Source organism: Notolabrus celidotus, chromosome 16 (assembly GCF_009762535.1).
Source record: "Notolabrus celidotus isolate fNotCel1 chromosome 16, fNotCel1.pri, whole genome shotgun sequence".
Taxonomy (NCBI): domain Eukaryota; kingdom Metazoa; phylum Chordata; class Actinopteri; order Labriformes; family Labridae; genus Notolabrus; species Notolabrus celidotus.
In genome coordinates, this window is record NC_048287.1 from 25,982,166 (window position 1) to 26,010,078 (window position 27,913).

At 38.6% G+C, this 27,913-nt stretch overlaps 4 protein-coding genes across 6 annotated transcripts; 1 reads left to right on the plus strand and 3 right to left on the minus strand.

The window, feature by feature from the left end:
* Positions 1–1,763: 1,763 nt before the first annotated feature.
* apoea (apolipoprotein Ea) lies at positions 1,764–7,676 on the minus strand. Of its 2 annotated transcripts, XM_034704623.1 has the most exons (5): positions 7,365–7,676; positions 7,026–7,089; positions 6,721–6,871; positions 3,702–3,989; positions 1,934–2,240 (listed from the first exon to the last, which is right to left on the minus strand). In XM_034704623.1, exons 2-5 carry the CDS (start codon positions 7,066–7,068, stop codon positions 1,934–1,936), a joined length of 789 nt encoding a protein of 262 aa, XP_034560514.1. In that variant the 5' UTR covers positions 7,069–7,089; positions 7,365–7,676. The 2 variants fall into 2 exon arrangements, with proteins under 2 accessions (XP_034560515.1, XP_034560514.1); XM_034704624.1 differs by lacking the exon at positions 7,365–7,676 and having other exon boundaries at positions 1,764–2,240; positions 7,026–7,068.
* Positions 7,677–10,433: 2,757 nt separating this feature from the next.
* LOC117827811 (apolipoprotein A-IV-like) lies at positions 10,434–11,705 on the minus strand. Of its 2 annotated transcripts, none has more exons than XM_034704626.1 (3): positions 11,559–11,705; positions 11,292–11,442; positions 10,434–11,178 (listed from the first exon to the last, which is right to left on the minus strand). In XM_034704626.1, exons 1-3 carry the CDS (start codon positions 11,596–11,598, stop codon positions 10,599–10,601), a joined length of 771 nt encoding a protein of 256 aa, XP_034560517.1. In that variant the 5' UTR covers positions 11,599–11,705; the 3' UTR covers positions 10,434–10,598. The 2 variants fall into 2 exon arrangements, with proteins under 2 accessions (XP_034560517.1, XP_034560516.1); XM_034704625.1 differs by having other exon boundaries at positions 11,292–11,445.
* A 5,540-nt stretch (positions 11,706–17,245) lies between these two features.
* On the plus strand, positions 17,246–18,563 carry LOC117827812 (apolipoprotein A-IV-like). Its single transcript, XM_034704627.1, has 4 exons — positions 17,246–17,417; positions 17,529–17,576; positions 17,661–17,811; positions 17,897–18,563. The coding sequence occupies exons 2-4, from the start codon at positions 17,543–17,545 to the stop codon at positions 18,474–18,476; spliced, it is 765 nt and encodes a 254-aa protein (XP_034560518.1). The 5' UTR covers positions 17,246–17,417; positions 17,529–17,542; the 3' UTR covers positions 18,477–18,563.
* Positions 18,564–21,202: 2,639 nt separating this feature from the next.
* On the minus strand, positions 21,203–26,816 carry tomm40l (translocase of outer mitochondrial membrane 40 homolog, like). The gene is made up of 10 exons (XM_034704600.1): positions 26,689–26,816; positions 24,077–24,291; positions 23,905–23,972; positions 23,484–23,576; positions 23,297–23,398; positions 22,883–22,988; positions 22,628–22,750; positions 22,453–22,529; positions 22,221–22,323; positions 21,203–21,967 (listed from the first exon to the last, which is right to left on the minus strand). The coding sequence occupies exons 2-10, from the start codon at positions 24,288–24,290 to the stop codon at positions 21,828–21,830; spliced, it is 1,026 nt and encodes a 341-aa protein (XP_034560491.1). The 5' UTR covers position 24,291; positions 26,689–26,816; the 3' UTR covers positions 21,203–21,827.
* Positions 26,817–27,913: the final 1,097 nt, after the last annotated feature.

Consider the following 27,913-nt stretch of genomic DNA (forward strand, 5'->3'; position numbering starts at 1 on the left):
AACGTGTAGGGCTATGTGATTGGACGTTCGGATGACGTAGTAGGAAGCGCAGCTCTTTTCAGAGAGTCGTTTCTTTTGACTCGGCTCCCAAAGAAGAGCCGACTCTTCGACTCCCGAACAGCTCTTAATTTAGGATCTTTTGTAGCCGTATATTTTACCTTAACTTTGCAAAAACTAATGGTTTGTGTGTTGCAAACCCTTTTTACGTACGGTGTTTTTATGAGAAGCCTTATAATTGCCCAATTTTGTGCATTTATTCTGTGACAAAACCATTACTTTTGTTTAGTATTTTAATCAAACTTTTGTACTGTACAATTTAACAAACAACTGCAAATATATCCACAGAACAGAACCAGGGGTTATGATTAGGGTTAGGGTTAGGGTTAGGGTTGTGATTAAGGTTAGGGATAGGGTTGTGATAAGGGTTAGGGTTGTGATTAGGGTTAGGGATAGAGTTGTGATAAGGGATAGGGTTATGATTAGGGTTAGGGGTTGTGATAAGGGTTAGGGATATGATTAGGGTTTGGATTAGGGTTAGGGTTGTGATTAGGGTTAGGGTTATGATTAGGGTTAGGATTAGGGTTAGGGTTATGATTAGGGTTAAGGTTATAATTAGGGTTAGGGTCAGGGTTAGGGTTAGAGTTAGGGTTAGGGTTGTGATTAGGGTTAGGGTTGTGATTAGGGTTAGGGTTATGATTAGGGTTAAGGTTATGATTAGGGTTAGGGTTAGGGTCAGGGTTAGGGTTAGGGTTAGGGTTAGGGTTGTGATTAGGGTTAGGGTTAAGGTTATGATTAGGGTTAGGGTTAGGGTTAGGGTCAGGGTTAGGGTTAGAGTCAGGGTTAGGGTTGTGATTAGGGTTAGGGTTAGGGTTAGGGTTAGAGTTAGGGTTATGGTTATGATTAGGGTAACAAACAGAACCAGAACCAAACTCAAGCAAACAGAACCAAAACCAGACTCAAGCAAACAGAACCAGAACCAAACTCAAGCAAACAGAACCAGATCCAAACTTAAGCAAATATTATTAATGTCCTCAGTTCAGGTTGGCATTGAGAAAAATCTGATGCCTCAGCTTGGATGGGCTGATCCGATTTCTCCTCTCAGTGAGAATTTGCCCCAGCTTTTGATCATGACACATCACTAGTGCTCACCTGAAACAACTGGTTTCCTTGAGTTCATATCAGGAAATACTGGACCATGTTTAGCGAAAGTTTTCTCTAAACTACAGTCTTATTAACCTCTTCACTGCAGCCCACTACTGCACCTTACTCTGTGACAGGTAAATACTTTCTAACGGTGACCATCTAACCCACAGAACTCGGTTAAAAATACACTTTTAGACGGTTTACGGGGAGCCGTGGGAACACAGCAGGAAGTATTTTCAAGTCGTGTCTCATTTGGAGTGTACTGCAGGAAAAATAACTCAGGTGAAGGAATCAGTTGTTGTATTGGAGTCTAAGGATGTGAATGTGTCAACTTCAGCTTGTGTGTCCCTTTTCATATTAACCTATTACTTATTTAGGTCAGATTTTAAGTCAGCTTTAATATTTCAGTAAAAGAAAACCCTCCTGATGCATTTTGGGTTTTCATTCCTGCACATTTAACCCCAAAGTGAAAGATTTGTAATTCTAAATATTACCCCCTGGTTTTCAACATTCAGTTTTTGCAAATAATAAAGGGCAGTTAGACTACTACTGTCTTTGAAAGGGTGTAAATAAACATATTTGAGTACATTATCAATGAGAAGTGATTTCGGACACAAAGGTTAGTAGCTGTTTCTTTATTGAAGTGTCTTCAGTGACAGAACCACGTTCAGACATTGATGGAAGAGAACAGATTTCTCGTTCAGTATCTTCATGAATCAATCAAACTTTTACAGATGTGGTGTGATGCTGAAAGTTTGTATGAACAGCTCTGACGGTCAGATTTCAGGATTTACATGTTTCCGTTGATCATGTTGACAAATGGCTGGAACCAGTTCCTCAGCTCCTCCATCTTGTCCTCCATGGTGGATTTCAGGTCATCACCGGTGGTCTCGAAGCGCCCCTTGATGTCCTCTGCGGTAATCTGGAGCTTCTCCTTCATGTTGTCCACCTGCGTCTTCAGCAGATTATTCAAGGTGGTGATCTTTGCCTGAGCGTTGTCTCTCACCTGGTTGAAATAAGGATCAAGGCGAGCCCTCATGTCCTCCATGTTGTCTGAGGTGCGGGACTGAAGAGTGTCAAAGTAGTCTGAAACATGTCTGAGAGAGGGACAGAAAAATGTAACCTGAGTGAGGAATAAGACTCAATGACCGTTTGATTTCTCTTTTAAACCGTTCATTTGTATGTAACAAAAACACTTATTTCATGATGTATGAAGACATATTAGACAGTAAACCATGTGATGACTTCAAAATGTAAATGTAGTTAATTAAAGTAAATTATCTCCTATGTATGGTGGCCCTGAAGGTCAGCTGCACAAGCATTTCATGACCTCAAACATGACCACAACAAAACATTATTTTAATAAATGAAAAATATTTCATCAAACAAAAAAAAAATCACATTAAAATAAAATATGTATATATTGTTTTTGCATTTGATGCAAATATTTAGCATTTACTGAATTATTTTTTGCTTTCATCGAATGTTTGGGCAGTTGTCTTTCAGGGCTATCGTGCCACATTACTTTTAACTGTCGTCTGTTTTTAATTGATCATCATTCTTTTAGGGTTATATCTTTTATTTTGCTTGTCATGCATTTTAATGTTTCTTTTATATACTCGTCGTCATTGTAAATGAGGGCTTGCCCTCAATGATTTTCGAGTTTAAATAAAGAGATATATATATGTGCGACTACTATATTTAAACCTATTGTTCTTTTGGCAATTTTGTTAATTTATTGATAACTTTTTCCTTAATGAATTTTTAAAATGTTAAAAGAAAATGTTCTTCTTTAGATATCTGCACAATATTTATTTGATGCCACATAAATTTTGGCCCAGAGTCTAAAATCAAAAGATTTCCCCTTAAAGCTCCTGTAAGGAATTTTCTGTAGTGTTGATTTTGGCGCCCCCGTGTGGACAAATTGGTTCCTCTTGTTGATTTTTCCTGTACATGTGTCAGTAAAGTTCTCTCATAATGATGTCTTTTGCTTTTGTAGGTCATACAGAGACATCAGTATTAACCTCAGTCTGTTTCACAAAAGCTAAAAACTCCTCACAGGAGCTTTAATCAAATTGGCGAGAGGCAATTACTTTAATTAAAAAATGAAGAAATACTGAAGGCCAAAAAGCAAAGCATTAGAGATAAACATGCTCACTTAACAGCCTGAAACCAAATGAAACAAATATGTATCAATGTGCAATCAGAGTAAGTCTGGTATTTCTGCTTAATAAATTACATTGGCAATTATGTAACCATAATAAATCATTAATTGACTGTATAAAGTTCAGTTTAAATCCTACCACACCCAGCAGGCCTACTCCTCATAAGATAATAAGAATATAAATTGGTACTATAAAATAGATTCGTATAAACATTTGAAGAGGCAGCAGTCTTAAAAAAATCCTCAGCAGAACTCAAATAAAGCCATTGAACAATCTTAAGGTCTGAAAAGTTTGGTATATAAAAGTTCTAGAAACCTTCAGGTTCTCTTACAGGGCAGAGTTTCCCATAGATCTGCAGTGATTCCTCCCCCGCCGCTTCAGTGTGTCTCTCACCTCTTGATCTCCTGGGTGTCCTTGCTGAGGCGTTTCTTCAGCTTGCGGGTGTAGGCGGAGACTCTGACCCTGACGTCGTCAGCGTTCTGCTCCATCATGGTCTGAAGCTCCATGCTGTACTTCTCCATCTGGTCGCGGGCCTCGCTCATGTGGTCACGCAGTTTTTCACCCAGCTTCTGCAGGTCTTTGCTCAGACGCTCCCCGGCCTCCTGAGCGTAGGGGCTCAGCTTGGTCTCCAGGTCTTCCTTGTACATGGAGAGCTCAGACATGCTGTCCTGGATCAGGGTGCTGTAGGGGGTCAAAAAAAGAGGACTTAAAGTATTTTGTTGGTGTTTTGGTAAAGCATTTGGGATCATAATCATATTGTATTTTACCACATCATATATTATCCTATTTAATCAAATCGTATCATTTTGTATGATTTGAATTGTATTGGATCACATCATATCGTATCATATCTCGTATCGTATATAATATTCTGTTGTATTTTATCATATTAGATTGTAACATATTAAATGGTATCGTATTATATCGTATCAAGTTACATTGTATCGTATTGTATATGGTGAATTGTAATGTATCACATTATATTGTATCATATCATATCGTATCATATTTTGTATCATATATAGTATGGTATCGTATTACATTATATCGTATTGTTTATCGGGAATTGTATCATATTATATTATATCGTATCGTATATCGTATCGTATATAATATCATATCAAATCATATCATATCATACTGTACTGTTTTGTATAGTATCGTATATCATATCGTATATCGTATCGTATATCGTATCGTATATTGTATTGTATATCGTAACATATATCGTAACATATAACCTATCGTATATCTTATCGTATATTGTATCGTATCGTATATCATATCTCATATCAAATCATATCATACTGTTCTGTTTTGTATAGTATCGTAGATCGTATTGTATATCGTATCATATATCGTATTGTATATCGTATCGTATATCGTATCGTACATGGTAACATATATCGTATCGTATCGTATATAGTGTCGTATACGGTATCGGATCATATTGTATATCGTTTCGTATATCGTAACGTATATCGTATCGTATATCGTATCGTATATCGTAACGTATATCGTATCGTATATCGTATCGTATATCGTATCGTATATCGTATCGTATATTGTATCGTATATAGTATCGTATATCGTAACATATATCGTAACATATAACGTATCGTATATCGTATCGTATATTGTATCGTATCGTATATCATATCGTATATCATATCTCATATCTTATATTGTATTGTATATCGTAACATATATCATATCATATCGTATTGTATATCGTAACATATATCATATTGTTTATTGTATCATATATTGTATCATATCATATCGCTTTATAATGAACCATAACGTAATATATCATATCGTATTGTATTGTATTGTATCGTATCGTATTATATCTTGTTGTATCATATCATTTTGTATCACTTTGATTCCTATAGTTTTTTCATATTTCATCATATCTATGATGTCAAATCATATCATATTGTATAATGTTAATCATATCATATCATACCATATTATATTATATCGTGTTATAATTAATCTTCTTATAACGTAACTTATTGTATCGTATCATCTTATATCTTATCGTATAGTATCATATCATTTTTTATCACTTTGATTCTCATGGTACATATTGGGTCACATTGTATTACACCATAACTATTATGTCATATCATATTGTGTTGTATTATATAATATCGTATCTTATCATATTGTATCTAATTGTACTGCTTTGATATGGTATCCAAAAGCCCAATTCATTTATTAGAAAAGGACTTTGTTGGTGTTATTTTTAACCAAAAAGGATCAAAAAGCAGCCAAGACAGAGGTCAGAGCAAAGTACAGCATCAACTATCATACCTAAAACCTTGAGTAAAGTCTCGACAGTGACCGAGACTGAACTTATAAAAGTGAAAATACAAGGTCAGAAAGTTGGACTTGGGACTAACACTGTGAAGGCCTCAGTCAGCAGCTCTATAAATGCCTCACCTCTCTGACACATACTGATGAACGTCCTCACACTGACTCAGCTAAAGGCGGAGTGTTTTACCCAAGCAGAAGACTAACAGCTTTGTGATGATGCTGTTTAACTCAGTCGAGCAGAATTAAATCAGTGTGACTGGAAAACAAAGACCGGGAGAGAATCTAACTTGAACTACATTTTTCTCTGATATTTGAAGAGTTGAGGTTTGAAAGGTTAGGCTTATACCAACATTCTAATTTACTATATTGAACTAAATCTAAAATGTTTATCTGACAGCATTAACCCTCCTGTTATGTCCGTTTCTTAGGGACAGCAATAATGTTCCTGGATCAATTTTACCCGGAGCATAATTAATGATCTAAAAGTGAACCCAAAAAAATCCCAATAAACATTTATTAATCTCATTATTAACTCCATAACTAACCATTTAAATCAATATTTAGTGCAATGGTGTTCTTTAATCCTCACAGATCATGGTTCAATGAGGATAACTCACTCATTTCTTTATGAAAATTCATGTTAAACTTTTTTTATGTACATTTGAAAGACCTAAATATAAATACAGTAGTTTTACATGACTTAGATTTTTGTTCATTTTATTTTGCATTTTATTTATTTATTTTTATGAAGTGATGTTAATAAATTATTCTATTTAAGTTAATTGCGCTAATTAAGCCAAGCAGAAGAAGTTTGATACCCAAAAAAAATACTTTAAACATTTTTCTTAAGATTTTTTAACTTTAAAATGGGTCAAATTGACCCGCAACATAACAGGGGGGTTAAAACAATGTCATGTGAAAAAAACTGTTAGGTATATGATCTTTAGACTGTGTGAATACGTCTTAATTACAGCACATAAAGTGTATTAAATATTCACTCAGGTCTCAATTGATAACAAGCTTTTACGTAACTGATGAATGACTCTGATAGCTGTTACTGAATTGATCAGTGTGATGTAAATGAACTCACTCTAGCTCTCTGCTGATCTGGGAGCTCCTGATGTCTTTTACCACACCATCGGCCTTCATGTTCAGGTCTGTGAAATAATCCCTGAACTTGTCGACGGTGAGCTCCCATGTGCTCGTCTGCTCGTCCTGAAAGAAACTTCTGGCATGGCAGCCTGGTACGGGAGAAACACCAACATGTCAGATGATTACTTCTCAAGGTTGATTATGGAGAGTGGAAGAAGTTTGGTGATGGAAACTGCTGACTGCTTTTCAAAATACAGGATGATCGACTTTTAAAAATGTTGCTATGAAGAAATGTGGCCTCACCTGACAGGACAGCCAGGGCAAGGATAACTGCAAAGACCCTCATGATGAGCAGAAATTAGGACACCTGGAATATGATGAAGAAAAATATGTTAAAGTCATCTTAAAGTTAACATAAAGTTTCAGTTCTTCTTCTAGTTTCCTGACAAAATCATAATAAATGTAGATATTGTTGATTTCTCAGATATGACATTTAGATTTTTATATAAAGATGACAAACATCTTAATGAATCTCGAGTAAATAACCTTAAATCACCCTCAAAGTTGATTACAAATACATATAAGACTCAATCTACTGTTAAAGATGGACATATACAGTGTGTGTATGTGTGTGTGTCTCACCTCAGTGATCCTGATCTGTGACGTCTGTGAGACAGTCTCAGTCCACCTCACAGTATTTATACACTTCAGGTGGCTTTGATGAGATCCAATAAATGTTGTCAGGAGGATATCTGACCTGCGTCCGAAGTTCCCAGCATGTACTGTGTTGTTGTCATCTTTTATTGCCGTGTGTTATTTTGGCTCCACGTCACATAATGAAAGAACACATGGCGAGCACAGGTCAGGAGCAGGGGAATGACATCAAAACATCAAAACATCTGATCAGGGTCTGACTCTGTCCTCAGCTCACTCCAAAAAAACACACTTTAAGTCTGAGAATGTGGCTGCACCTTTAGAGAGGGGAAACTTTTCAGTGTCCCTGTCTGACACATTATGATGCAAAGGATAACAGCAGCCAAAGGTCAAAGGTCACGATGGTATCATATCATTGTCCGGCCGACATGGGTCAAAGTCTGCGTTTACAACTCTTATAAGATAGAATAACTTCCACCATCACCATCAGTGTGACCAATGATTATATTCATTGTGACACTACTGTTCTTTTAATTACTATTCTAAACATCAACATACTTTTCTTCTGATGTTATAAAAATATGATACAAGTTAAATGATAATCAGAACACATGGGTGAATTATTTACTTCATTTTTAAACATGACAATTTAATGGATGTTAACCCTTTTTAAACTCTAATTTGGAATATGTTCATTAAAGCTGGGGTTAGTAGTCAGATTTAGATACACTTTTTGTTATACTGGTTAAAATGATCTCTATGTCCCGATGTCAATCAATACATAATGTGTTCTTAAAAAAGAGTGAAAAAAAGCTGCTATCTACAGCTGAGTAAACCTGGGAAAACACCAACCAATCCCTGCCATCAGGATCCAAATTATGGAACCAATCAAATCCTGTCCTGCCGTTCTGCCCACCTCCTGCGCCTACACTTCATGTTTGTTTGTGTTTTTAACTTTCACTATGATAATGTTTTGGTGTTTTCTTACCGCTGAGTGAGACATGAGTTGACGTAGTGCAAAACACAAACGATGTGCTGAGGACCGGTTTGGAATCAGTCACCATCATATGGTTGCGATCAGCGGCACTCGTGCATGTGAGTGGGGGGCGTCATTTGGGAGGAGCTCCAAACATTTCTGTTTCAGAGGGCATATACCCTAGTTTTTATTTCCCTGGTTTTATCCATAGTTTTTATCTGACCTTCCCTGCTGCTTTTACTTGTTTGTATTCAACTACAGTGTCTTTAACAAGTGTCTGCATTTTACTATTTTTTTTAATCCTGTTTTTATTCTTACTGCCCTTTTATTATGCCCTGTAGCACTTTGAGAGTTGTTCCAAATGCAAAGTGCGTGATAAATAAAATATATTACTATTATTATTATTATTATTATTATTATAGATCCAAGGGGAGGGCGGGAGGGAGGGGTTAGACGGAGTCCTGAGGACATGCTACATTCAAATTCATGTTAGTTTTCCATGACTACCAACCCTAGTTTTAATGTAGAACTAAATTTACTTTACAAAAATATTTTTAAATGAATCTTGGCTCCCAGCTTCACTCGTTATTTCTATTTCTTAGTATTTTATTTCCTAACCTTGACAATTTTCTAAAATAGTATAGATATAAGACAGTGGTAGGATTGCACAGTTCATTATAATGTCATCATATTCATTATATGGGAAATATCTGTGCCAAACTTTCTTTTTGTTACAATTTCAGGTTTACAAAATAAATACAAAATAAATACACACAGATGAGGTGGTTCCAGGCCATTCAATAGTACAAAACAGACATATCTCATCTACACAGATGATTACATTTTCCATGTGAAAGATTCAGAGTGAATGACACTTTTGAGCTTAGAAAGACGGCAAGACGATATTTAGAGTCAGAGCACACTACTTACACATGTACAGGAGAGGATCAACAAAGTAAGAGCTTTTTTACCATTTAAAATTCAAGTGACCACAAGTGTTGATCTCTGTTGGCAGGGAAAAATAAATTCTAATTATAAAATAAAAAAGGGCCATAGCTGCATCCATTAGGTCAGGGGTTCCCAAACTGCTCAGTCTGCAACCCTGCAAATAGTGCTACTGGAGACCGATGAACCCCACTGTCCTTTGAGAGGGTGAAATGCTCCTCTCTGCCATGGGAATGCACTGACAGGCTGATCCAAAAACTGACAAAGAGACTTCATTTAACTGGTTGTTAGAAAATTAGACTACCTATGTGCACATGTTGCTGTGTTATGTGCTGCTGTAAATTGACCTGCTGACACTGATACCATCATTTATCTGGATTAGTCACCTCAGGGGGCTTGTGGCAACAAAGAAAAGTGGAAACATATACAAAATTGTATATTTGCATGGTTTTATTTAAAATGTAACCACTAGATTCATTCATATTTTTTATATTTATGGATAAAATATGTTATTTTTTTTTGCAACCCCCTACTTTGGGAACCACTGCATTATGGCACCAGTATACAGAAACTCATGGTGCATTTATGGTTAATCATTTTCAGTTTGTTTTCCTGCATGAGGGTCAGCTAATGTGGCATATTGTCTACACTTTCTTGCACATTAGGTCCCATGAAAGGCACTTAGCTATGCTTCATCAATCATAGTGGCGTTCTCAAGGGCAACTCTGTCGAAGTTTGATAAGCCTCCACCAGAGAACTTTCCTGAACAGCAGCAAATGCAGCCAAGAAAGCAGCAATGTCAGAGTAATTAATAAGAGGTAGACAGCGTAATTCAGTGATGTCGGGTACAAAGAAAGAAATATTTGATGTTTGCAAACACTATTTGTTATTCATTACCTGAGACTGTAAGATTTATTTTCTTAAAGTTCATAAAGTCTCTCCTACTCTGAATTCCTAAACGCCTCTGCCTTAAACGATGGACAGAGGTAATGACATCACTAAATCTAAAGCTTCCTTTTTTGGAATTATTATTGCATAACTCTTTTTAGAGCACAAATGTTCAGACAATGACAGCATTAAATACATTTAACTTATTTATTGTTGTTTCACAGATATAAGTTAATAGTTTGAACAGTAACGGTGGAGGGAATACTGACAGTATCCAGTTGGTTGGTTTGGGAGCATCTTTTAGCAGCATCAACATATAAATAAATGAGATATTGCACTTTGTATCTGTCCCATAAACACCTCTCTCATTCAGCAGAGAGAACTGAGGTTAAAGGAGGATAGTTTTAGTCCTTTCACTGGGCCATCTTAGCGAAAGACTTCCACAGAGCTATCAGCTGCCTCTTCAGGTCCTGGGCATCAGCATCCAGCTTGATCTTCAGCTCCTCTCCCAGAGGAACCAGCTTCTTCTGAATCTCCTGGGACTTCTGGGTCAGCCTGGTCTCAACGCTCTGAGCCAGAGGCCTCATGCTCCTCTGGAACTCGTCCAGACTCTGGTCCATCTTCTCCTTCATCTCCTCGGCATAGGGGACCATCTGGGCCTGCAGCTGGCTCACGCTCTTATCCAGCTGCACCCTCAGCTCCTCGCTCTTCTGCATCAGGATGGCCTTCAGGGACTCAGAGTCCATGGTGTTGGCATAAGGGCTCATCTCCTTCCTCAGCACCTCCACTTTGTTCTGGAGGTCAGCAACCAGCTCCTCTGCGTAGGGCTGCAGGCGGGCTCCCATGCTGGTCAGATCCCCCTCAAGGCGGGTCTTAAGCTGCTCAGCCTCCTTGGTAAACTGGGTCATGAAGTTCTGGGTCAGAGGGGCCACCTGAGTTCTAAGAGCAACAGCAAGCTTGTCGACGGCGTCTGTGCTTTCAGAGATGAGGGTGCTGCAGAAACACAAACAGAAATGAACATCTTTATCCAAAAATTCCAAAAGTTTGAAGAGCTTTAATTCCCACAAAGCTTTTTTAGCACTATTTTCTCAATTCAATGCCCTTACTTTACGTCTTTTCCCAGCTGGGAGTTTCTGATCTGCTTCATGGACTCCTCAGCGGTTGCGGTTGCCTTTGTAATGTAGTCCCAGAAAGCATCTTTCACCATGTCGACCTGTTGCTGAGACTGCTTATTCCACACAACGTTGGCATTGCATCCTGCTGAAAGAACAAAAACAAAAGCAATTATTTACCCGGATTGAAAATGGAATATTTTCCCAACTTCATTAACTAGACATTCATCCTCACCAAAGTTTTAACCAAAATTTCCTTACCTGTGAAAACAGCCAGGGCGAGCACGACAAGGACCTTCATGACTGATGCTGCAGCTGGGACAAACCTATGGGTGTGTGTGTGTCCAGTCAGAGAGCTGTAGGATGCAGTGTCCTCCACACACCATGGCTGAGTATATATAGGCCTCCGAGTCCTATAGAAGAAACAAGGGGGGAGTAAAGTCCAACTCTGAGTGCTTTGCTGTCACTGCAGCTTCCACATCACAGTAGTAAGTCTGATGAAACGTATGTAAAGAGTAGTTTCTTAATTCAATCATGCAAATCAAACGTCTTTCAGAAGAAAAAAATTTGCTACAATATTAACGTGAAATAAGCTTTTTTTTTTTTATTTTATGATTGTTATCTGTCTTTATGTTAAACCTCCTAGAGTACATCTTAAATCTAGAAAACAAAGTTGTACATTTGAATATTCATGATATTTAAAAAGTGCTATTTTAGTCAGCTTTAATATTCAAATGACAAACGTATGGATAAAATGGATGTTTTACAATTATTAACAGTTAAAATTAAGTGTTTCATTTTCCTACAACTTTATTACAGTAACTTTACAAAGCATAATAGGCTAGCTTGCTGTACCTCTCTTTTCTTTTTTACATTTACTGTGTTGATCCTTTACTCTCACAAAAGCCCCACAAGGAACGGCTCTCGCAAATTAGCATCCACTATGAACACTACGTTACATCAGATGGCATTTTTCAGTGTGTGTGAGTTATTATGTGAGCTATCTTGAGGATTGTCTTGTGATATTATTTTGCAAAGTGCATACTGCTAAAATGATAGATAGATAGATAGATAGATAGATAGATAGATAGATAGATAGATAGATAGATAGATAGATAGATAGATAATAATAATAATGCATTTTATTTATAGGCGCCTTTCTTGGCACTCAAGGTCACCTTACAACATTAAAAACAAACAGAGTTTAAATAGCAAACAGTAAATAAAACACAATTTAAAAAGTTTTAAGTGATAGATAGATATAGACCATAAATTAATAAATAATAAATACTATCCTTTATAACATAGTCAAAGTCCTAGTTAAGTATATTAGCATCCTCAGCTAAACAAAACGTTTAGCTGAGGATGATAAAAATGTAATTTGACCAGATTTAAAGTTTGACCTTTAATAACAAAGCAAGTAGAGGTTTGCAAAATTCATCTTTTGTTATCTTCTTATTTTTTATAATTTTGTTTTTATTGGTATCCATAGAGCAATTACAAAAATATGTATTTGTGCTTGTCATCATCAGAATCTGGTGAAACACATAAGCAAGTAGAGTGGTAGTAATAATAGTGAAAATAAGAAAAATAATTATACTAATAAATAAATATAGATAAAAATACATAAAATAATATAAAGTTAATAAATAAATACATACATAAATAGTATTAAGAATGTTAATAATATCCACAGGAAAAATGTAATAAAATATAATTAACAACATCCCGGTTCAAATCAACTGCCATCAGTTTCATCAATCACAAGTAATAAGAAAACAAGTTAAATACAGTAATAAAAAGATAATGAGTATGGAAAATTGCACTTTTTTTTTTTTTTTTTAACCTGAAATTTCTCACCTCTAAAGTGTTGGACAATTCACCTTTAAAGGAGAATACATCTGTGGACTACATCTCTTTAGCTCAACTTCAAATAGCTGTTAACCCTCCTGTTACCTTCAAATTTACTATCATCTTTTATCCTTTGGGTCAATTTAACCCCAGCAATTTAAACCTCCAGAAACTGATTGTTACCCAGGTATATGTGTCAGGTACTTTATGTTTCTTTGTTGACTACCTAAAGAGCCCTTTAAATAAAACATTTTTTAAGCATAAACACAATTTAAAGCATTTAGAAGGACGTTATTTGCATAGGCGTTTCTAGCCCATTTTTGGGGGTGCTGAAGGACCTCTAAATTTGAGAGATTTTTCTTTTTTTTTTTTTTTTTTACTGTAGGCTATGTCCTTTTTAACAAGCTAGAAAAGTTTCAAAACCATATAGTACTTTGTTGAAACTTGTTTTTTTTTTGGTATCCACTATAGGGGGCTGGTTTACTCCAGAAACATACACACTGTTTATGTACATGTTGAGGAGCTGCTGTATCAAAATGAGTCGTCTTCCCCCAGAAATTAGAGTTACCATGTTTCTTTTATGATTTCAAGCCATTTCTCTTTTGCTGTGCATCAGCATTTAAATAACCTTTATCAGATCTGATGGTTTAGTCACAGACTTTCCAAAAAAGTGTGATAACTTTCTTTTATAAATGTGGGAATGAAATTGCATTAAAATGTACAAAACAGTGAAATGTATCTTGCCCGGCTCAGCACCCCTAAACATCCAATCCTAGAATCGCCCCTGTATTTGCAAAACAGAACATCAAACTGCTGTGAGTCTGTCATGCTCTCGTCGCCCTGCCTTGTTTCTATGTTATCAAAACGTATGACAGATTACACATCATTGAATGTCTTTAGAGACATGGTGGCTGGAAATATTATATCTCAATCTGAAGGTTGGCGGTTTGATCCCAGCTCCTGCAGTCACATGCAGAAGTGTCCTTGGTTATAGTGACCTCAAATTCATCCAAAACAAGCAAAACAAATGTGTGTAAAATGTTGATATTTCTTACGTTTTATACAGCTAAAACGGCCTGGGGTCAAATTGACCCCAAGAAACACCGATGCGTAATTTTTTTTTCATGAAATTGGAACATATGAACATTTTAATTTGATGTTTTCCCATTTGTCCCCGTTAAATTAGGTAAAGTCATGAAATATGAAGCCAGAAAAAAAATGATGTTAGTCATAAATTTAGAGACCTTAAACATTGAATGGGGTCCAATTGACCCCAAGGATAATAGGAGGGTTAAGATGTCTGACTTAAAACTACAAAGGTTAGCTTTATGTTGACGCTAAAGAAAAGTCAAAAGATCATCAGACTGTATGACTTATCCACAGGGGACTATGAATGTCTGTACAAAAATTAAAGGCAATCTATTTGACCTTGTTAGAGACATTTATGTCTTAACTAAAGTGACATAAGAGCTGCTAGCATGACTAAAAACACAACAGAATCTACTTTAGCACCTACGATCATATAAAGGTCATATAAAGATCATATAAAGCCTTTAATAAGAATAGTGAAAGATGCATCTAAAGCATGAATTCAGGTTACTTGTGAATCACATGGACTCAATGATGAGCTTTAATAGAGAAATCCCATCACTCAGCTCAGAGTAGAAACCATCAGCAGACAGGACAGAGAGGTTGTGACTGTCTCAACAAACACCTCATTGTTTCTGCTGATGAATCAATCAGTCACACTCTTTGATTAACTCAAATGTTCTCAGCTTTCTGTAGATAAACTGGTATCAGACATTTTATAGGTCAGTGAAATGTGAGCAGGACTTTGATCCAGTGGTTCCACCTGACCTGCAGATTATCTTTACGGAGGAATGTGATGTTTCCTTATACAGCGATTCCCTCCACACTTCACTGATAACACGGAGGAGCTAAAGTCTGCTTCTCAGGACAAACTTACTGATAAACATCCCTGCTGTGACGCACACACAGACTATGTAATAACTCAAAGGGACACATAGATAAAGCTACAAATCTTCTACTATTACAAAACGTTGCAGATCAGTACTGTTTACATTACGGCTTAATAATAGTCTAATTCCTGATGAAGCAAAACACAAGTTCATGACACATTCAAACTGTATGTGTCCCCTTCCCTGTGCTCTTACAATTCCCCCTCCTTTAGCTTTGTAACATTCAATAAAATCCTGCTTTTATTTCTGTTTTCTAGAAAAAATCGTACAAATGGAGCGAAAATGTTCTCCTGGAAAAACAGGGGCATGCAGAGGTTTTTTGGGGACATGGGGAAGTTCAAGACAGGGGGACTCTTTCAAAAGCTTCAAACATCTATTATTTCATGTTTGATAAATCTGCATGACAATTTCTGAGCGCCGGAACTGACGATTTTGAATTGTTTCTTTTGTTCAACTTACGGTGCAAAACTTTTTTTTTTTCTACATTAAACGATGACGAAAAAGCAGCGATTTTTTACACTTGCGATTATAACCAGCAAATGTTTGACTTTTTTTGTGTGTAAAAACAGTAGACTGTATAAAATATGGACGTAGTATCCGTGACGTCACCCATCTGTTTCTGAAGCGCTGTTTTGAGGCCAATCGGCGGCGGCAGCCATATTGGTGCTGTCGAGCAATGTGACGTCTAGAAATTAGCTAGATCATAGCCGTTTTTGAACCAGACTGTAAACATGTTTATTTCTGCTGCAAGATCATCTTTTTTGAATTGGTGTGTATGTGGTTTCCGGTGTTTCTGCAGCCAGCCTCATGTGGATGCTCGATGAACTGCAGTTTATAACACTTCCACATGGGCTTCATACTTCGAGACCGGATGTTGCCGCTTGCTCTAGTACCATTGTAATCCTCAAAAATAGCCGACAACCTGACTTCCAGCACTATCACGCTGATTACTCCAGGACTGTTCTACTAAATGTTTGCACTATGGAGCCCCTTTACGGACATTGGGACTGTTGGGTTAGGAGGGATGGGTTTTGTGTTAGAACCATAGACTGTATAAAATATGGATGTAGTATCCGTGACGTCACCCATCTGTTTCTGAAGCGCTGTTTTGAGGCCAATTGTTGGCGGCAGCCATATTGCTGCTGTCGAGTGATTGTGACGTAAAGAGGCGGGCTTTGAGCCTCCAAGCCAACAGCTACAGTGTTCCTGCCTGCCAATCAAGTCAGCTGTGCCTCTAGATGGAAGACTTGTAATCTCAATATCTTCGAAATTGCCACGTTAGAAAAAAATTCACCCCCTCACAGTGTGCGCCGATCAAGAAATGAGCTATCCAGACTACACTCGTCTTTTGTACCAGACTGTAAACATGTTTATTTCTGCTGTAAAGATCAGCTTCTTTGAATTGGTGTGTATGCGGTTTCTGGTACCTCCAGAGCCAGCCCCCAGCTGACCCTTGATGAACTGCAGTTTTTAGCACTTCCACATTGGACTCATATTTTTAGACCGGAGTTTGCTGCTTGTTTTCCTCTCATTGGTTACTTAGCTATGAGTGCAGCTTTTGTTTGGAGGAGGAGTTGATGGGGACCAGAATAGATCAAAAAGAGAGGAATAGGGGTGCTGGTGGCCTAGCGGTCAAAGCGCCCCACATACAGAGGCTACAGTCCTTGTCGCAGGGTTCGCCGGTTCAATTCCTGCCCGCGACCATTTCCTACGTGTCCTCCCCCTCTCTCTACTCCCCACATTTCCTGTCTCTCTTCAGCTGTCCTATCAAATACAGGCAAAAAAAAGAGAGGAATAATTGGTCTTAGATTTGTTTGATGGTTGAACTAATATGATTAATATGATTCCAGATGCTAATGTTGCTCTGTGACTACTGGCTTGTTTGCTGTGTAATGATGTAAGGTACTACCATGACAATAAACAATCTTTGTTATTTTTTAAGGCAAAAACTTTGATTTTCTTTTGTAAATCTAAAGTTTCTTCATTACATCTAATAGATTTTAAATCCTTATTGCTTTGTAATCTCTGCCTTCTCTGCATGTAGCCGCTGCTTGAAATGCTGCTTCAGGTGTAAACCGTTACATAACACATGCAGATATGAGGAAAAATGCTTCATACGATGAAACTCAGTGATGACACATGAATTATGATGTGGAGTGACAAAATCTGTCCAGCGGGGCAGCAAGCAAAGGACTTTACCCTTCAATATGGCTATAAAAAGTGTCCACAGCTGCTGTTTGGCACAGATCGTCTGACGCAGGGTGAAGAAGAGACAAGCAACCTCTGAAAGGTAACACAATTTATACTTATGATCACTTTCATAGCTTAAGATACAGTTAGACTGTGAATGTTGTTGTTTTATAACATTTCTTTAATCTCATTCATCTTCTTTGTCCAACAGAAACAAATTTAATCATGAGGGTAATTCTGGTTCTTGCTCTTTTCTCTGGTGAGTGAACTCTTCCATTTAAAACACGACTGGAGGATAAATGTTTGAGTTCTGTGCTAAATCTGTTCATTTTTTATCCAACAGTTTGCAATGCAAACATCTTGTGGCATGAGCAGCCCAAGACTAACCTGGACATGGTGAAAGATGCTTTCTGGGATTACGTTGCAAAGGCAACGCTGACCGCCGAGGACTCCCTGAAGCAGCTCAGAGAGTCTGAGATGGGACAGGAAGTGAAGTAAGAGTCTCTGTCATCACAAAGAATTTCAAATAGGTATAAATTATGTTTCAAGTCATTAATGTATACATTTTCTGTCCTTCAGTTCCAGGATCGCTCAAAGCGCTGACGCTGTCAACCAGTACGTGGTCACTCTTCGCACTCAGGTCGCTCCTCTCTCCCAGAACTTCATGACCCAGTTTACCCAGGAAGCTGAGCAGCTCAAGACCCGTCTGGAGCAGGATCTGGCCACCATGAGCTCCACCCTGCGCCCCTACGCTGTGGAGATGGTGGCACGCATGGAGAAGCAGGTGGAAGACCTGAAGAGGGAAGCTGCCCCTTACGCTGAAGCCATGGACTCTGAGTCCCTGAAGGTCGTCCTGACGCAGAAAAGCCAGGAGCTGAAGATGCAGCTGGATAAGAGCGTGAACCAGCTGCAGGCCCAGATGATCCCCTACACCGAGGAGATGAAGGAGAAGATAGAGCAGAGTCTGGATGAGTTTCAGAGGAGCATGATGCCTCTGGCCCAGAACTTCGAGACCCAGCTGACCCAGAAGACCCAGGAGATCCAGCAGAGTCTGGTCCCTATGGGAGAGGACCTGAAGGCCAAGCTGGACGCTAGCGCTCAGGACATGCAGGCTCAGCTGATCGCCCTGTGGGAGTCTTTCAACAAGAACACCCAGTAAATAGACTTCCCCATCGGTCTCTACACCACCAGATATTTATTTTAAATTCCCTCAATGTTTATTTTACTAAATAAAAAATGAAGTTCAGACCTTTGTTGCCTTCCTTTGCATAGAGGACATGTGTCAACATTTACTGAAGAGAGAGATTCCTACTGAGACAAACAGCTGAAATGAACACCGAAACAGAAACTACACTCTGGTTACTGCAAATGTTCTGCTACAGAAGCAGGTAAACAAATAACAGCACTCGCTCAGATGGGAACCTACAGTCACAGCTAACAGACTATTGCTAGCACTTAACCAATATACTCAATTTAAAGCACCCATATGAGTTTTTAACTGGTTACAAAACAGACTGAAATTAATGTTGTTGTCTCTTTATGACCTACAGAAGCACACAGAGTAATTAATATAGATAGAGGACAAAATCAGGAAAAAGAAAATAGGTACTACTTTGTCCACAGGGGAGCGCCAAAGTCAGCATGGGCTGAAAGTTCTTCACAGGAGCTTTAAAATGTGGATATTTTACAGATAACACTGTATACAATTACTCTGACCTATTGAAAACTATGAGCTGTCTTTAGCAGTCTTCCCCTAATAGTTGGGTCTTTTTCAATGATTCAATTTCAAACAAAAGGACAGATAACACAACAATCAAAATCCTACTGTGCAGCTAGTAAAGATGGAGATATGAGATAGAGGGTTTTCTTATTCAACTAAAGCTCTCATCCGCCATTATGGCTCAAACATTGAAGAACAAGAAACAAGAAATCACAGTGTAAGGAAACTAAGTAAAAAACTTCAAAGTCAATAAACTCTTAACCCTCAAATTTGAAAATCTCACATAGCACAGAGGTTTGTGATTTTGATGTTATGTTCACTTGTGTTGTTTTTAAACTTAAAAAAAGTAACACAACAGAGGGACGACATTTATTCATCTTAGCTTGAATCTGTAAGGACTAAAGGAGACTAAAGGAGACTAAAGGAGACTAAAGGAGACTAAAGGAGACTAAAGGAGACTAAAGGAGACTAAAGGAGACTAAAGGAGACTAAAGGAGACTAAAGGAGACTAAAGGAGACTAAAGGAGACTAAAGGAGACTAAAGGAGACTAAAGGAGACTAAAGGAGACTAAAGGAGACTAAAGGAGACTAAAGGAGAGAGGCTTGTTCAAAGCACACTGCAAAAAAGCCAGCCTTCAAAAACAAGAAAAAATATACAAAAACTGGGGGTATATTACTTAAACTAAGCAAAATTATGTGCAAACAGAACAAGAAAATTTAGCTTGTCAAGACTTTCCAAAACAAGAAAAAAAAATAACTCAATGAACCCAGAAATATCTTAAAATTAGTGTATTTTGACTGATAACAGGTGCATTTTTCTTGATAGAAATAAAAACATTGATTGAAAAATATTCTTAAATTAAGTAAATGCTAATGACATCATCTTTTTTATTTTATTTTATTTATTTTACTTTTTGGGGGGCTTTTACACACTTTATTTGTAGAAACAGCTTTGTAACAGTTGATATTCTAGTTTCAAGCATGTATTACTCAATATAGGTCATAAAATCTCAGTAACAAGCTGTAATATCTTATTGAGATAATTTAGGACCAAAACACTCAAAACAAGTGATATTCAATCTCACTTAGATTTCAGTTTTTGCAGTGCATAGACTGTATAAAATATAGACGTAGTATCCGTGACGTCACCCATCTGTTTCTGAAGCGCTGTTGAGGCCAATCGTCAGCAGCAGCCATATTTCTGCTGTCGAGTGATTGGCTGTTTCCGAAACGGCCTGCTACATACTACTTACTAATGTAGTAGGCAGTAGGTATTGCCTACTACATACTGAGTTTGAATTTAGTATGTAGTATGACTGTTCTGTTCGATCTGTCATGCAGCATGCTGAGCCAGACTTCGCTGGATTTCAGGTTTTGAAAAGCGGAAGTAAACAACGGCGAAGCTGATAAATAAAATGCTTATTTAGCATCCATTTATGATTTAAAAAGTTAGGAAGTGGTTTATATGTAATTTGATAACTTTCACAGCAACAAAAAACGGATTTCCTCTCGTCAAAAAATGAGGAAAAAGAAAAAGCAGAACGAGCGCTGTGCATTGTGGGAAACAGTACGCGAGGAAGACTGGTCCGATGCATACTGAGATATTTTCCCGAATCAGTAGACATCCGGGGAGTTTTGGCATACTGCAGATTTTGCTCTTGTTCACATACTACTTACTACATACTGAATTTTGGACATATCAGTACATACTGCTAGTATAGTAGGCGATTTCGGAAACAGCCAACGTGACGTAAAGAGGCGGGCTTTGAGCCTCCTGGCTAACAGCTACAGTGTTCCCGCCTGTCAATCAAGTCAGCTGTGCCTCTCACTGGAAGACTGTGCCCCCCATACAGTGTGTGCCGATCGAAGAATGAGCTATCCAGACTACACTCGTCTTTTGTACCAGACTGTAAACATGTTTATTTCTGCTGTAAAGATCGCCTTTTTTGAATTGGTGTGTATGTGGTTTCCGGTACTTTCTGGAGCCAGCCTCAAGCGGATCCTCGAAGCAGTTTTTAGCACTTCCGAATTGGACTCATATTTTTAGACCGGAGGTTGCCGCTTGGTGTGAATGGACAATATCTGTAATAAGAAGTAATAAAACACTGAATGTGTAAGTCATATGAACTGCAACAGCAACACAAAGTAAAAACCCAAACAGTTTTTTTTTTGTAAGAAATGGTATTTATCAGTTTCCAAGAGGTATATACAGGTCATATATTTACTGTTTTCTATCGACGTGACATAAAAAAGGCAACAAAACAAGATGGACTGTGAACGTTACATGCAGTACAGTACTCCTTCCTGGTAAACTTCTCTGTAACAAAAAAAAATTAACTAAAAACAAACAAAATGAAATTATTTCATCTGCATGTCAAGTCTGACTTACAGTAATACAAAAAAACACAAGAATAAAAATCAGATCTGAAGCAACAGGCACAAAGTCAGTGACAGAAACAAAGAGCTCCGGATTATGTCAAGTCTCTTAATGAGGTTTTTTGTTTGTGTCGAGAGTAAACACAGTAAACAAAATCCTGATCAGTTAAGTTCTGAGATACACTTCTGACCAATCTGGCCTCTTTTTCTTTTAGGATGAAATGCGTTAGATTTACATTATAACCTTTTTCAGTACCTTTGATGAAACCAATAACATGAAAATGTCCGATTAGAGCAACAGATGGAGGTGAGGGAGACACACGGTAGTGTACATGACAAAGTCTGCTCGTCCTTAGTGAATCTGTCCGCTCTGTGTAGTCTGTCATCCGGTTGATGACTCGCCGCTCAGTCCGTCTAACCGATGGTGACGCCAAAGCCGCACTGGAACTTGTTCTTGCGGTGGTTGAGGAAGGTGCTGAGGACCAGAGAGAGCGGCAGAGGGAGCAGCTTCTTCTCTAACGTCGCACCGACGATCCAGTTACTATCTACAGAGCCTGAGAGGGAGCAGGACACAGACATAAGACATTTTATTACATATCCCTTTTTGTAAGATGTTGAAAAATGACCTCTTTAAAAAAAAATTGGGAAATATGACGCATCACATCTGTTTAAATATTTCTATTTTACACCTCAGACATAGCTAAGTTCAAACATATTTTCATGACTTTTCAAAGGCAACCAAATGCATATTCCTTCAGATCATCACAGTGATAATGAAGTGTTTTTTTCTGACAGTGCATGTCATACCTTTAAAGAGTAAATTGGCTTTAGGCACATCTAGCTGGTAGCCAAATGACACGCTGGTGTCCTGCATGCGTGTGCTCGCCTCATACTCCACACCGAGCTGCAGCTGTGGGAGAACAGCAGACGGTTACACTCCGATGGGTATGAAGGAGGAAGAAACTCATGATTGAAACTCATGTCTGTTTTTAGAAAAGTTTGATAAAGTCAGGAAAACAGACAAATACAGCCCAGTTACCTGATCGTTGGCTCTGTGATAGTATGAAGCATGAGCGCCGGCTGAGCCCAGTGTCAATGTGGCGATGTAGTTACTACCTGTACAGAGGACGGTGAAGACACCACAGGTTGATCCATGTTTTTTTTTTAAGTACAGTCTTGTTAAATCCTCACGCGTACAATAGCTTGCGTCTCACCTGTGTACCTGCCGACTAAAGACATGACTGAACCTTCCTCTCCCGGCCTGCGGTGGTAAACCAGCTCCCCTCCCAGAGCCAGAGCCGGTGTTACAGACTGGAGGTAGTGTGTTACAACGATACCTGCCAGGTAGAAAGAAAGAAACAGAGGTGATCAGTTAGGATGGAAAGCTCTGCTTTGGGTGGGATTATCTGCTTTCAGAGGATTCAAAGCAGTCACGGAAAAGAAAAACGTGTCACTGGATGTAAACCTACCAGAGCCGACGAGGACGTCTGGGTTTCCTAGTGTGACTGTTGCAGTGAAATCTTCTCCTCTGATCTCAGCGTCGCCTTGCCAGTTCACAAACTTCTGTTGTTGTGTCTGAGGATGTGACAGATTTGAAGTCAACATCAAAGCCCAACGAATATTTAAAAAGTAACACTCATGTCTGAAACCTCAGATCAGGATACATCAGGTGATCAATAACACCCAAACATTTTTGGGAATGGAGTTTTCAGTTTTGGTTCTTTAATATTTGTAAAAACGTAATAAGTGCAACATTTTAAAATGTAAACAAGAACTTTCCAGAGCTCTGAAGTGGAAAAAACACAGAGTCATCTGTTTTGTTCTGTTTTTTTAGCATTCCCCTGCTGTAATTTCAAACAGAGAGCAACACATTGAAGCTTCACCTGGAAGGCCAATTTGGATCGTACTCCGCTGGAGATCTGGTGGATGATTTGGGCGTTGAGGCTGCCGCTGTTGTCCATGTCTCCCACCATGACTGGAAAGAACTGAGCACAAAGTAGCGTATGTTAGCATCACAGTTCATTTCAAGAGAAATACACAGGATTCAGAGAGACTCCAGTGCTAACATACCTCTGCAGGACCCATCTGCTTTGTTCCAACATATGTTGCACCAAACCTGTAGGTGGAATCTCCAACGGTGCTCAGCAAGACAGTGTGATTCACCTGAAGAAGAGAGTTCAAAATTTAAACACTTTAAATGTAGCGGAAAGATATCTTCACTTTACTTCTGTTGACTTTTGAGACATTTTCAGGCTTTATTGTGTTTCTTCAGACTGGGACAGTTGTAACATTCTTGACATTTCTGTCTATAACTTTGAGCTCCTTTAACCCAGTGTGTTCAAACTGCTCTCCAAACTAGCTTCAAGTGTCTGCTAATAAATGGCCTAGAAAATTCCTGTGCAACACAAACAGAAAATGCATGGCCTACTCCCTACTAATAATTGGCATAATAATTTATTTCGGTGCATCCCTAAAAAAGCCCCAAACTCACCTGGAAGTGGTTGCTAAGGCCCTTATTGACAACTAGCCTGACACCTTCCATCTGCATTGGGAACACCTCTGCAGAAGAGAAACACATGCTAACACAGGAAAGAAAGCAACATCGGGCAGAACAAGCTATCTCTTATTCTGCAGAGACGTGTCATGCACTTTTCTCTGTTTACCTTTACACTTGCGATGACACTCATCGAATGCGCCCGGGTTAGGCAAAGGGTTTTCTGCATCCTGCTGCTGGCCTGCAGCCACCTCAGCTGGGGAGAGAACAGAGGACACCGGAGGCATCCCGAAGCCCGGCGGCACCGTCAACCCCGGAGCGACGGCTGCCCCAGAGGCCGGGGGCGGAGGGTTGGGGGAGCTGGCAGCCAAAACACTGCCCATCCTGGAAGAATTAGAGAGACGGTGAGGGAGTGACTCGGGTAAATCCAAGAGAGCAGAACTAATGCTAACTACCACTAGCTATGAGTGAGTGTATGTGGATACATAAACACAGGTGAAGGAGAAAAACAGGTATTTCCCAGAAGCTGATCTTGACATTGCTTGTACGAGAGAAACTTGTGATCTCTACTGCGTAGTTGAGTCTCAATTCTTTGCAATCTCTGCCTTACCCTGTGAACGGACTGATAATCTGGCTCTGGCAGCTGTGGACTGGTTTTAGATATGTACCCCCATCCTTTCAGTTATTCTGAGTGCTGTTTTTCCCTCTCTAAAGGTTACAAAGACATTAAAGTGAGCAATCAAAGATGTCATCGAGATATTCTTCTGACTTTGTGTTCAGTCAAATTCTGTGGATCCTACATTTCCCATAATGCTAATCAATCGTCAGTCACACTTGACATTTTATGCTGAGGTAGTGCCCGACTTAAAAACTTTTCACATCACAGTTTTGATATGCAGAAAGTCCAGTTTTGACACACACATCCCTCAGTGGAGGCTGGATTGAAAACAATCAAGCATATTGAAAAAAGATAAAGATCTTCACACCAGGAAGCATGTGTTGAAGGCTTTATTTAGCTGCCTGGTGTGCTGATCTTTATGTTTTGACATGCATTCTTTCAAGAAATGAGTCAAGAATACAACATCCACAATTACAGATGACAGGGAGGCACCTTAGAAGTCAGTTCGAGAGAATAAAAAACATCTTAGAAATGATGCCTTTTAATATTTAGTGTCATTACCTTGAAAGATAGATCGAGGTGATACAACCTGCTCTTCTCAAGTACGCTTCTATAATTAATGCAGAGGCCTACATACTCCAATCAGCCATGACATTATAACCACTGCCAGGTGAAGTGTCATTAATCATCTCTTTACAGTGGCACCTGTCAGTGGGTGGGACACGGTACGCAGCAAATGAACATTTTGTCTTCATAGTTGATGTGTTCAAAGCATAGACTGTATAAAATATGGACGTAGTATCCGTGACGTCACCCATCTGTTCCTGAGCGCTGTTTTGAAGTCAATCGTCGGCGGGAGCCATATTGGTTATGCTGAACCCAACCAAACTTAGTGTGATGTAAAGAGGCTGCAGCAACAACTGCAGTGTTCCTGCCTGTCAGTCAAGTCAGTCATGTCCTTAATGGGCAAAACTCTTAATCTTAATATCTTCTCAACTGTCACGTGAGAAAAAAATTTGCCTCCCATACAGTGTGTGCCGATTGAGAAATTAGCTACTTAGACCGAAGCCGTTTTTTAACCAGGCTGTAAACATGTTTATTTCTGCTGTAAAGATCAGCTTTTTGAATTAGTGTGTATGTGGATTCCGGTACTTTCTGGAGCCAGCCTCAAGCGGATCTTCGATGAAATACAGTTTTTAGCACTTCCACATTGGACTCACATTTTTAGACTGGAGGTTGCCGCTTGGTCCAACACTAATAATGAGCATGTCAGCATTAGAACTGGACCACAGAGCAATGAAAGATGAAAGCCAAGAGCAACACATCGACTTGGCCTTCAAATTCCTGAGATAGGGTCTGTGGGATATGCTGGACAACAAGGTCTGATCCATGGAGTTTTAACTTGTGGGGCTTAAAGGATCCTCTGCTAACACCTACAGTGGTCCAGTGGAGTCCACACCTCATCAAGTAGAGTTATTTCACCATGAGGGGCCTACGCAATATAGGGCAGGTGGTTATAAGGTTATGGTGGATCTGTGTGTGTATGAGCTTTCACCAAATTGTGACACTGACCTGAAAACAACCTTCAAGCAAGAGACTAGTAATGATATTTACTCCAAATTAACAAGATGAACATTGTAAACCCTGATGGCACAAGCAGGGTCAGTCTTTCACAGTTTAAAAAGCTGCCGTCAGAGGAAAGAGGACTTTAAATATCTGTGTTATAAGCCTCAAGATGAGAGACACACTTAATACTCGTGTGCAATAGGTGGAGTGCCCCTTTAACCTTTCACACAGATCATGCTCATTCAAAGGAAGTCAGAGCACGAGCAGGTGATAGAAGCCGGTATCTTATAAGTTCAAAAACATAACGTGTTATAAAAGGAAAGAACACGTGGTAACACACTCGTCTCTTTATGATGTGTAGCTGAAGTTTGGAATGAAACCTGTCCATCCTGCAAGCAAGATTTAAGCTAAGCTAGCTCGTCAGCCTGGTTTAGTGCTATGGTGGATGCTAGCTCTCTGCTAGCAGCTGACAACCTTACTACAAACAAACACCTCCAGGTCGCGAGCTCACGGCCAGGAGAGCAGCTTTTATTTTCACAAGTCTAAGATGAAACCTCACGTTACATAAAAACACAAAGCTCATGATTTCTACTCACGTTGGGATTTCCAGAGGACGATGCGCCCGGAAGTTGTACTCAGTCACACAGTCAAGAGATTGGTTACTCTACCGCCCGCCCCTTTTTCTCAAGACGAGCTGTGATTGGATACACGAGCGTGACCCTGAGATACTATTCGCTGAAGCAACTGTCAGTCACTTGCTCGGCTCAACGAACCAAGGGCGTGGCTTTCCTTTGATGACGCAACGCTTGTGCTCAAACGTGATTCGCTAATATGAGTGAGGACACTCTCAGAGGGGCGGGGTCTTATGATGCGAGAGTTCTGATTGGCGGAGAATCTAAAGCCGTCGGATAGTAAAGCGGGTGTAGTTAACTGTAATGATATATGTTCAAGGTCAAGCACGAGGTGGAGAGGAGCACAATATTAAAATGCTGCCAAAATAAATGTTTTATTTTATAGTTTCACTATTATTTATTTTCTTATTTATTTATCTTTTATTTTGAATTCTTATAAGATAAGATAAGATATTACTTTATTGATCCCCCGGGGGGGAAATTCAGTTGTTACAGCAACCCAGACATAAATACAATCAAGAAGAAGTTTCAATAAGTAAAAATAAAATAAAATAAAATAAAATAAAAGATAAGTAAAAATAAAAATAGATAAATAAAGCTAGAATACAATTCTAGGTTATCATTTATTATTATCATTCATTCACTCATTTTGTTTATTTATAAAAAAAAATCACTTGCTTTTATTGATCACATTGATTTTATGTATATAATGCGTAGAAATTCAAATAAACAGAATTTTGTAAAAAAAAATGTATTATGTTTTTTCACAAAAAAATAATTTTCTTATTTTTTTATTTCTCTTTTATTTTTAATTCTTATAATTTATTAATATTATCATTCATTCACTTCCTTTGAACAGTAGTGTGCCATGACAGATCGTCAGGTGTGCCGTGGGACATTTTCCAATTTCACTTAATTAGTCAAAGAAAATAGTATTCATATACTGCAAACAATTTGCCATGTAGTGCGTCTGTGCCTGCAGTGTAGTGACTGGCGGAGTAATTCAGTACTCGTCCATTTACTGACCTGCGCTACCCACCCACTGGGTGGCAATAAAGCACACTAATGACCTTGTTAATTTAAGACAATAGAATTAATGATGCGGGCGAGAGGTGTATGTGACAAGATGTAGACATACAACAGTGATGGATAAATATTCAAAAAGAAAAAATGAAAACTCCAAACTGGG